Raw genomic sequence first — 12,158 nt, 5'->3', positions numbered from 1 at the left:
TGCGGGGTGTGGGTGTGTGTGTTTGTGAGCAGATTCACCAGAGACAACGTGGGGAACAGAACAGGCAGATTGACTGAAATACACTGCTGAGAGGCGCAGTAGGTGAGACAGGAGAGGTCTGCTTCACCATGTGGTTACCTCCCTGCCGGAGGATAGAACTCATGCTGCAGTGACTGTGTATAGCTTCATAGGTTGCATCTTAACCCCTTGCGCCACCAGGGAGGCCCAGGAAAGTAGGTTCTTATATAATGCCATTTAGTTCAAAATGCACTGAAATTTTTTTTCCCTTGACTTTATAACAAAATGACCTTTAGGGAGACCATGTTGTAATTGGAGGACCTGCTGTATGACTGTGTTTGATTCAAAAGGAATACTACTTAGTTGTCTGAACAAAAGGGGATGTTAAGAGTAGTTTACTGGAGTCTAGGAAAAGAGAGCAGAGAGATAAATGGACTTAAAGGGAATATAGCAAATAAGCTTTTATAGAGAGATTGCTCATGAATTTTATTTTCTCTTTGATGATGTTTACATAGCACTATCCAAGGAAAAGAAATAATAAATCTGGCAGGCATACACTTACTGGTTAGTAGAGAAACCTCTCTCTTATGCACCAGAGAAGATGTTAGGCTCTTTCTTTGACCTTGATAAAAATTCTCCCACGTAAAGGGGTAAGGGGCTAAATGGACTATGATGCAGGATTGTGGCTACTTTGGTGGTAGGTGTGATGTGATCACCTACCTTTGAAGAGATGTGAACCCACACCCTAAAACATATACAGTGTAGTAAACCAATGTTACCTCAATAAACTAATTAAAAAAAAAAAGGAATATATCTTAGTGCCCATTAATTTTGTGCTCACCAGGAAGCCTTTTTTTTTTTTTTCTTAAACTTATTAAGCCCCCTGTAGTCTTTCATTTCAGAGAGGGCATGTTTTGATAATATGTACATATTTTGTTTTGTTTTTTTATTACATAGTGTTATTTCCTAATTATAAATGAATACATTTGTAAACTGATTCATGTATATGAACTGTGAATTTGTTTAGTATGTGTCCAACTTGATATACTGATAAAATTGAGTTTCTGTGGCTCTACAAAGTAAAAACTTAGTTCCTGAACCATCATGTTTCTCTCAGGTTTTGCTACCTATAGGGCCTCTCTGTGTGGCAAACTGCCTCCTCTCTAGACATCTGAGCTTTCAAAGGAAATAATAGGCAATAAAACAATATCAGAATTACGTAGCATATATATGTGATATTTCTTTGAAGATCTTTTAAAATGGAACAGTCGGAGAATAAAGTCAAGAGTTCTGAAGCTCAGTGTACTGTCATATTTCTTTCTAGCCCAGAATGATTTCAGATTCCTTTTAGCACTGCCCTTCTCCCCCATCATTAATTAATTAATTAATTTATTTTTAAAAAAGATTTATTTTATTTATTTATGCATACAAAAGCTGGAATGTAGGCCAGCTCTTAGGTTAGAGGATTCATCAGAGACTTGAGTGGGGAGCAGAACTGGCAGATTTACTGAAATACACTGCTAAGGGGAACAGCTGGCAAGACAGCAGAGGTCTGCTGAGCCATTTGGGTTAGCAGTCTGTCCTGGGATCAAACTGGAACTGCCATGGCTGCCCAGAGCTTCATAGTGCTGAGACTTAACCTCTTACGCCTCCCCCATTATTTAAAGGAGATGATATAGAAGACATGGATTTTAAATTACTTTCCAAAAGTAGAAACATGTAATCAGAAATGAGTATAGAGTAACGAGAGATCTTTGTGGCTAATGTTTTTCTGTTTCATTTAAAAGATTAGAAGAGGAGTCATGTCAGAAGAAACAGTTAAGGAATCACAGTTTTCCTTGAAGACAGCGGCACTAAGAGTGTTTGATCTTCCTTTGTCTTGGTATTATTCTCTCTCCCAGGTAAACCTATGAAACAAACATAAGGTTGAATAATAAGTATAATTGCTTAGAGAATATTTTGTTTGTAGTATTTTAATTTCAATTGAGGTTTTAGATGGTTCATTTAAATTAATTTAAAACTTACTTGGTTTTTATTTCATGGGGATTTTAAAATCATAGAACTGGGAAATGAATTTACATAGTCCATTACAATTATTTTGAACAAATTATATTATGCGCATAAATCTGTTCTCACTGTTACAATCCTTTAATTTCAATTCTGTTTTATTATGACAAAATATACATAACATAAAATTGACCATTTTAACCATTTTAAATGTAATAGTTCAGTAGCATTAATTATATTCACACTGTTGTACAACCTATCTCTAGAACTGTTTTCATCTGCAAAAATGAAGCTCTACAGCAATTAAACAGCAATTCTCCATCCCCTCCCACCAGCCTTTGTCAGCCACTGTTGTACTTTCTGTCTTTATGAATTTGACTACTCAGGGTACCTCATGAGTGAATCATATACTATGTCTTCTGTAACTGACTTATTTTACTTAGCATAATGTCATCAATGTTCACCCATTTTATAGTTCACCCATTTTATAGTATATGTCAGAATTTCCTTCCTTTTCCAGGTTGGATGATTTTCCATTGCCTTTATATAACACCTTTTGTTTATCCATTCGTCCATCACAGGACATTTGAGTTGCTTCAACTTTTGGCTGTTATGAATAATGCTGCTGTGAACAAGAATGTTACAAATATCCATTTGACTTCTTGCTTTCAATACTTTTGAGTATATACCATATATGAAATTACTGGACTATATGGTAATTTTACTTTTAATTTTTTGGGGAACTGCCATATTGTTTTCCATAACATGGCAACATTTTTCCTTTTTGCTAGCAGTGCACAGGGATGGCAACATTTTCCATTTTTTGATAGCAGATGCCTTTATGGTTGTGAGATTGTATCTCATTATGGTTTTGATTTTCATTTCCCTAATGATTAGTGATGTCGAGCATCTTTTCATAAAAGTGCTTATTATCCATTTGTATTTCTTCTTTGGAAACAATCCTTTTATACTTCATTGTACTAAGTAAAAGATACTTATGGGAAGTAGCATTTAGTTAATTAAATACACAATGAATTTCTTCAAATCTAAGATGAACATTTTTCACATTGAAAATTATAAAGTATATTTTGAGCTTTTTTGTCGTTGAATATACTTTATGATATAGATATGCTGTAGTTTTACTGATTTTCTCCCTTTTTATATTATTTCTAAGATTCCTTATTGTATATACATAAATCTGTCAAATTTTAGTTTCTTATAGTATATTGCTAACAATCAAAATATTGACTGTAAGTGTTTTTATTTGACTATCATACCATTATTTTTTTATTTGTTATACATTTGGATGATGTTAAAAAAGACCAGCAACAAGATGTAGCAGCACCCAGTGTGTATAAAGCAGTGTGTCAGACATTTTATATTAAGTTTATTTACTAACTCAATTCTTACAATAATCATAAAGTAATATTTAAAATTTATTATTTGAGTATCTAATACATGTCCATGGTTCAACAATCAAAACCATAGACACATACATGTACATACATAGAGATGTTTTACTCTCAGTCCCTATCTACTGCTCTCTAAAGGTGACCATTTGGATGACTTGAATATCTTTCAGGGTTTCAATATTCAAATATCAGCCAAAGTAATTATATATCCTTATTTTTTTCTCTTATAGATAGTACATCCTATATTTTTTTTTCTCTTAAAACATCCTGCACATCTTTTTGTATTAATATATGTTAATTAATATTTTTTCTTTTTTTCATTCCTGCAGCTCCATAATGTTCTTATATATGAATATTTGGGTTGTTTCTGTAGTCTGTTAAAAACAATGTTGTAGCAAATAAGCTTTAAATAACTCAGTTCACACAGCTACAAGTACAGGATCAATTTTCATACACTGAATTCCTGGGCCAATGAGTAAATGCTTTTTGAATTCTATCTAAATGAATTTTGGTAGATATTGCTGAACTGCTTTTTGTAGGATAAAAGTGTTTTGTGCTCTTCAATTTTTGGGTTTCTTGCCATTCTGTTAGGTTAGAATGCTATTTCATCATAGTTTTAATTTTTATTTCTCTATTTGTGTTAGGTAGAATATCTTTTTGCAGATTTAAGAGCAATTTGTACTCCGTATGACCATTTTGAAGCTTTGTTTTTTTTTTACTGTATTGCTAAATTGCTTTTCAAGCTGGTATACCAATCTAAGCTTTTACCAGTAATATTTGACAATGCCTGTTTTTTCATAGCCTGGAAAGTACTGGATATTTATTTATATATTTTTAAAGATTTATTTTTATTTTCACTTATGCATACAAGAACTGGGGTATAGAGCTGGGTATTAAACTCATGCCACAGTGCTAGTTTTAGCTTGATAGTGCTGAGACTTAACTCCAGTGCCACCAGGGAGGTCCTTTTGTAAATAAAGTGTTATTGAAACACAGTAAGCACATGTTATTACATTGCCTATGACTCCAGAGTTAAGTGGTAGCAATAGAGAATATAAATCTCACAAACCTAAAATATTACCTATTCTTTACAGAAAAAATTTCTTGTCTCCTGTACTAAGAGGACAGTCTGTACTTTGAATATCATGAAAGGACCAAGAAAGAAAATCTCAGACTTCTGTTTGTATAGTTCTATAGATTTTCTTTTTATGAAAAAGACATTTGAGGGTTTTTTTTTGTTCAGTGGTTCAGCCTCCAAAAATTGACAATCCGTGTTGGATGTGATTCAGTATAATTATTTACATCTAGACATAATCCCTATCCTTATTGAGTTTATCCTTATTGAGATATGTTATATGTGTGACTGAATTATTTCAACATGTTATGGATAACATGCATAGATTTAAACACATCTCTATGAAGCATTTTTGTTTGCATTCTATCACTGTGCAATTGTGTGGTTTTTGTTAAATTACTTAATCTCATCTGTTAAAGGGAATAAAAAGTACAGTGCCTGGTACATAAAGATGAATGGGTATACCAATAAATACTAACTCATTTTATTTTACTGTGTCATTTAAAAATATTACATTTTCCAAGTAATTATCTTTCATTTAATGAATATATACTCTCAACACAATATTTAAGTCTCTTACTCTTGTGGTTTTCTTAACGTTTTGTTTTTTCTTTAAACAGTGTCAAATTACATTTTTCTCCTTTATTTTTCATTATCTTATCTTGGTGTTTTCTTTCCTTTTTTTTAAAGAATTATTTATTTATTTATACAAGCACTGGGTACACTCAGAAGCTCGGGAGGGTGAGAGAATTCACCAGAGCCAGAGCAGGGAGCAGAGCAGGCAGAAAGACCAAAGTACACTGCTGAGGGGAGCAGCAGGCGGCAGGAGAGGTCTGTGCGCCATGCGGGACCCTCCTCTGGTGGCCATGGAGCAGCCGGGGATCGAACCGGCACTATAGAGGCTATGGGCAGCTTCGCAACCCAGCGCTCAACCACTGCACCACCGGGGAGGCCCTTAACGATTATTTTAATATATTTTTTGTATCAAATTAATCCAAGCTGACTCTGTTTTTCAGTTGGAAACCAGAACAGGAAATAGTAGGTAGTTTAGTTGATTCTCCAAATTCAGTGTTGAGAAATATTTAAGAATTAACTAAGAACTTAAAAATCTGTCTAAGTGCAATGTGCTATGAATTGGGTCCTGGAAAAGGTGGAAAAATTGGTGAAATCAGAATAAAGCCTGTAGTCTAGTTAAAAATATTATACTAATGTTAATTTCTTAGTTTTGACAAGGATACTATGGTTATGTAAGATGTTATTAAAAATAACTTAAGTGAACCTCTACTTCCTTTGCACTTTTCTATAAATCTATAATCATTCCAAAATAAGGTGTTTGTTAAATTTTAAAAATTAAATCATAAGCTTTTATATTTTTGGAATGCCTTCTCTGGGTCATAGTATATTTAACTTTATATGTTATCTCCTTTCACAACAACCTTATGTAGAATTTACAGTTTACATGTGTGTTCTACTTATCAGAGATGTTCATTCAAAATAACATTAAGCATCTAATGTTTCAGTCAAGCTGTGATGAGTGACATCTAGACATAATCCCTATCCTTATTGAATTTGGAACCTCAATACAATTCTTAGAGTTCATCACCCCCCCGAAAAAAAATTATAAGACTACATTAACATACTTCTAATAATGTTGAGCTAAGAGAAATATGGAGGAGACTTGTGTGTGACTACATAACTATTCTCTGTCTCCAGAGAACTTTAGATGAAGGGGGAAACTTGACAAGAACATTAAACAGTGGCATCAGGTTATGGAATGGGGAAGATTGTGAAATCTGAGCACAAGGAACAGTATCTTATTCCTTTCTGAGCACAAGGAATAGTATCTTTTTCCTTTGTATATTCAGTGGCTTGCCCATAAATTGATGATCATTTCATGTTGAATGAATAGGATACACATTCTAATTTTTGCTTTGTCTGGTGGTAAGGGAAATGACTATCAATTATACCTAAGTCATCTTTGAGCTTTGGGATTCTAAAATGCTGTATTTCCTGAGTTCCAGGCAATGATATAAGAACTAATTGGCTTTCCTCTGGGTAAAAAAGAAAGCAAAATAAGAAATGATAGGCAGGGGCAACTTTAGAGACTTTCAAAACCTTGTGTTCTCAAGAATATTCATGAGAAACATCTTTTTCTTGGGAAATTTGTGGCTTTATTTTTATCATGGAAAATGTTTCCTTTATCATGAGATTAAGCAATGTAAATTTTAATGATCTTTTATGTAAAAATAATACATAATAAACAGCAATTCAATCTCAAGAGTAAATTGATTTATACTATATTTTAATTCATGTAATTAAAGAAAAGTATACATCTGACAGAGCATTTTTAATTTTGTGTTTATGTGTCCTAATTCTCTAATTTCAGTGCTTTCAGATATAGTAGAACGGACAGTTCAAAAACACACTATCACTTAGTTGTGACCAGGCTGTGTTAATAGATTCTTTTCTTTAGTGGAGTTTTAATTTTATCTTACATTTGTGTTTCTTTGCCATCGCAAATCGTGGTACTCTTTTAAAAACTTTTACCCATTTTTTAAATTGCATTTTTTTCCTTATCAGGTTTTGATTTTTTTCATTATACCCTGAATACAATTCCTATTTCAAATATATAATTTGCAACTATTTTCTCCTGCTCTGAAGATTGTGTTTCATTCTCTTAAATAGCACTTTTCAAAGACCAGAAATATTTAAATCCTGAAATCCAATTTGTAAACGTTTTCTTTAATGGATTAGAAAATTTGGGTCACCTCTGATACACAAAGGTTACAAAGATATGCTCTCATGCTTTCTTCTGGAGGTTTTACAGTTTTAATTTTCAGTCTTATGATCCATAAACTATGATGTGAAGCACAGATTGTGATTCCATTTTATTGCATAGGAAAACGTTTTTTCACAGCTCCACTTGCTAAAATACTATTCTTTCTTCACTGACTTGCCTTTTTTTTTTTTTTTAAATAGAGGCATGTTTTATTTATTTATTCATTTGTTTGTTTTGTTTATACATGCACTGGGTACAGTCAGAAGCGCGGGAGGGTGAGAGAATTCACCAGAGCCAGAGCGGGGAGCAGAGCAGGCAGAAGGACTGAAGTACACTGCTGAGGGGAGCAGCGGTCGGCAGGAGAGGTCTGCGCGCCATGTGGGACCCTCCTCCGGTGGCTGGGGAGCAGCCGGGGATCGAACCGGCGCTGCAGAGGCTGTGGGCAGCTTCGCAACCCAGCGCTCAACCGCTGCGCCACCAGGGAGGCCCCTGACTTGCCTTTTTACCTTTGTCTAAACTCGGTCACCTGTATATGTTGTATGTCTATTTCTTTACTCTCTTTCCTATTCCATTGCTCTATTTTTCTCTATATCAGTGTGATAATATCTTGTTTATTGTAGCTTTACAAGTCTTGAGATCAAGTAACCCTAGTCTTTCAACTTTGTTTTTCTTTTTCAAAATTATTGACTGTTCCAGATCATTTTCACTTTCATGTGAGTTTTAGAATCAATTTCTGCAAAAAAGAACCACAAACAAAACCTTGCTAGGGTTGTTATTGGGATTGCATTGAATCTGTAGATTAGTTTAGGTACAATTGACATCCTTATTGAATCAACTTTTATTAATGTGTTAGATTTCTCCATATATTTATTTTTCCTTAGCAGTGTTTAGTAGCTTTAGGATTCATGTCTTTCATATCTATTGTCAGATTTTTCTTTAAGTAATTCACATTTCATGATGCCATTGAAATATTTTTAAAATTTTAATTTCCAATTTTTTGTTACCAGTGTATAAAAATATGTTTTTTTGTATTTTGACCTTCTATGTCATAACTTTATTAAACTCACTTATTCTAGTTTAAGCAGGATTTTTCTATATAGATTTAGTTTCTAAATGGTAATTAATGTTTTTATTCTATAATTGTTACATTATAGTTTGAAAATAATTTTGTTATGGGCAATTTTAAGCATATACAAAATAGAATATAAACCCCCACTTACCTGACACCTAACCTCAATAGTATTCAAGTCATGGACAATCTTATTTCCACTATTTTCCTAACTGCTTCCTCCCCTGCCTCCCATTGATGATTTACAAGGCCCCCTTTTAATGATTTCTTTTGTTGTGCACAAACTTTTCATTTGATATAGTCCCTGTTATTTATATTTTCTTTTGTTTCCTTGCTGTTGGAGACAAATCCATACAAACATTACTGAAGGCCTTGTCATAAAGTGTTTTTCCTATGTATTTTATAGTTTCAGGCCTTACATCCAAGTCTTTAATCCATTTTGAGTTAATTTTTATGAATGGTGTGATATAGTGGTCTAGTTTCATTTGTTTTCATGTGTTGTCCAATTTTCCCAACAACAAAAAAACTGGTTTTTTTAAAAAATCTGATGCAATCATTCCTATAGTTAAAAATCTTACTATTCAAAACATTATTAAAATGGCCATCCTTCCAAAAGCAATATACAGATTCAATGCCATTCCAATCAAAATTTCAATGTCATTCTTCAAAGAAATAGAACAATTATTGATGAAATTCATATGGAATCACAAAAAACCCCGAATAGCCAAAGCTCTCCTGAAAAAAAAAGAAGGGAATGGAGGCATCACACTCCCAGACTTCAAACTCTACTACAAAGCCATAATCATCAAAACTGCATGGTATTGGAACAAGAACAGACATACAGACCAATGGAATCGAATAGAAAATCCAGAAATAAACCCACAGATTTATGGTCAACTAATCTTTGACAAAGGAGCAAAGAATATGCATTGGAGCAAAGAAAGTTTGTTCAATAAATGGTGCTGGGAAAACTGGGTCGCTACATGCAAAAGAATGAAGCTTGACCACTACCTCACACCATACACAAAAATCAACTCAAAATGGATTAAAGAACTAGACATGAGACCTGAAACCATAAAATATATAGAAGGAAATATAGGCAAACACTACGTGATTTGCACATCAAAGACATCTTTACAGACACATCACCCAAAGCAGTGATAGTGAAGGCAAAGATAAACAGCTGGGACTACATCAAATTAAAGAGCTTCTGCACAGCAAAAGAGACAATAACAAAAACAAAGAGAAACCCCACCAACTGGGAGAACATTTTTGCACCCAACACTAATGATAAAGGACTGATCACAAAAATCTGCAAAGAGCTGATGAGACTCAACAACAACAAAGAAAATAATCCAGTCAAAAAATGGGCAGAAGAGCTAAAAAGAAACTTCTCTGAAGAGGAAATGCAAATGGCCAACAGGCATATGAAAAAATGTTCAACATCACTTGTCATCAGGGAAATGCAAATCAAAACTACCATGAGATACCATCTTACACCAGTGAGAATGGCACATATTAAAAAAACTAGCAACAACAAATGTTGGCAAGGGTGTGGAGAAAAAGGAACTCTTCTGCACTGCTGGTGGGAGTGCAAACTGGTCCAACCACTGTGGAGAGCTGTGTGGAGATTTCTGGACCTACTAAACATAGAGCTTCCATATGATCCTGCAAGTCCACTCCTAGGTATTTACCCAAAGGACACAGAAACATCAATTCCAAAGAACACCTGCACCCCTATGTTTATAGCAGCACTGTTTACAATAGCTAAGCTTTGGAAACAACCCAAATGCCCAAAAATAGATGACTGGATCAAGAAGATGTGGTACATATATACCATGGAATATTACTCAGCGTTCAGAAAAGATAAACACATGCAATTTGCAGCAACATGGATGGCGCTGGAAGGGATCATGCTCAGCGAAATAAGCCAAAAAGAAAAAGAAAAATACCGGATGGTCTCACTCATAGCAGGAATCTAGAATACTTAAATAAGGGACCAGGAAAATGAATAACTATAAGAAAGTGAAAATCAAAATCAACAAAAAACTATGAACCAGAGACACTTTTAGGGGGGCGGGGGCGGGAGGGGAGGGATTGGGGTCAGAATGGGGGGGCTGCAATTGTATGGGGAATATAAAAATAAAATTTATTATTAAATAAAATAAAATAAAACAAAACAAAAAAAATATTTCCATTAAAATTAGAAATAAAATACCAAATATTAGCATTATGTTGTTATATTGTACTAAATGTTCTCTTCAATGCAGAAGACATTAAACAAAAACAAAAATAAATTTAAATTAGACCTAAAAAAAAAAAATCTTACTATTCAGATAGGTTTAATTGCATGAATTAATCATTAGTTGTTGAACAACAAATATTAGTGGGACTGAATTATTTTGTGCTCTGCTGGATTTTTTTTTTTTAATTTTTTTTTTTTATAGAGGCATGTTTTTATTTATTTATTTGTTTGTTTGTTTATACATGCACTGGGTACAGTCAGAAGCGCGGGAGGGTGAGAGAATTCACCAGAGCCAGAGCGGGAGGCAGAGCAGGCAGAAGGACTGAAGTATACTGCTGAGGGGAGCAGCGGGCGGCAGGAGAGGTCTGTGCGCCATGTGGGACCCTCCTCCGGTGGCCGGGGAGCAGCCGGGGATCGAACCGGCGCCGCAGAGGCCGCGGGCAGCTTCGCAACCCAGCACTCAACCGCTGCGCCACTGGGGAGGCCCTGGATTTTTTTTATGTAATGTTTACCTGAGAACTTCAGAGCAGTGGATAATAAATTAGTACTCTTATTTTTAAAATTGAAATTGGGCAAGCTATCTTTGGAAGAGTGAAATAATATTCTCTTGGTTAGCTTGATGGTAGGTTTAGTTCTTACATCTTTACTTTAAGCAACCAAATAAAAGATTTTTTTTCAATCTAATTGCATCTTTTTCAGATTAAATTTTCCCCAGTAGCTAGAAAATTGTTTGTGGTAACTGCAGTGAGTGCCGTATCTGTAATTTTTCTGGCCCATCACTTTAAAAGAAGACGTGGAAAAAAGAAAGGAAAAATATTGCCATGGGAACCAGAACACCTACTACTTGAATACACTAAAAGATCAGCATCAGAGAAAGGTATGTGGAAATAGCTAAATTAAGTCTAGAAAGGAATTTTGTGAATAAATCATACTGGAGAGAACAGTGATTTCATTGCTTTAGTAATTAAATTTTCTTTTCTTGGTAATTAATTCACAAGTAATACAGATTATAAATTTCAGGAAGATTAGAAAATAAAGATCAGTAAATGGAAAAAAACAGTCACTTGAAATTCTGCTGCACAGAAATAACTATTCATTTGTATTTGCATTTAAATATGAGATATAAAGTTTATAATATATGAAAGTAAATAATTTATGTTTTAAATTAAATTACAATTTTTTTTATAACCTGCCTTAAAAAATATTTAATAATATAGAAGAATGTCTTTCCAGGTCAATAAATACATCTCTGTGCTATCAGTTTTTTTTTAATTTAATTTTTTAAATTTATTTATGCATACAAGAGCTGGGGTATAGGCCAGAGGTGGGGAGAAGGGGGGTGGAGAGCGGTGGTAGTGAGAGGATTCACCAGAGTGGGGAGCAGAACAGGCAGATTAACTGATTTACACTGCTGAAGGGAACAGCGGGTAAGACAGGAGAGGTCTGCTGTTCAGTGTGGGTTTGCTCCCCGGCTGTGAATCAAACTTGTGCTGCAGTGGCTGCGGATAGCTTGATTGTGCTGAGACTTAACCCCTTGCACCACCAGGGATACC

At 34.3% G+C, this 12,158-nt stretch overlaps 1 protein-coding gene across 1 annotated transcript in view; it reads left to right on the top strand.

The window, feature by feature from the left end:
* Nucleotides 1-1,798: 1,798 nt before the first annotated feature.
* The window catches only part of MIGA1 (mitoguardin 1), a gene marked incomplete at its 3' end in the record, with an annotated part of 70,452 nt that continues 60,092 nt past the window's right edge, over nucleotides 1,799-12,158 (top strand). The window contains exons 1-2 of the mRNA XM_084243923.1: nucleotides 1,799-1,919; nucleotides 11,305-11,482. Of these exons, the coding sequence (XP_084100049.1) occupies nucleotides 1,821-1,919; nucleotides 11,305-11,482 (277 nt within the window). The 5' untranslated portion in view covers nucleotides 1,799-1,820. The remainder of the gene's footprint in view (nucleotides 1,920-11,304; nucleotides 11,483-12,158) is intronic.

The sequence above is a fragment of the Talpa europaea genome (genome assembly GCF_964194135.1).
Source record: "Talpa europaea genome assembly, chromosome: 9".
Classification (NCBI taxonomy): Eukaryota; Metazoa; Chordata; class Mammalia; order Eulipotyphla; family Talpidae; genus Talpa; species Talpa europaea.
The sequence above is the reverse complement of the archived record's forward strand: the minus strand, read 5'-3'. Positions and strand labels throughout refer to the sequence as shown.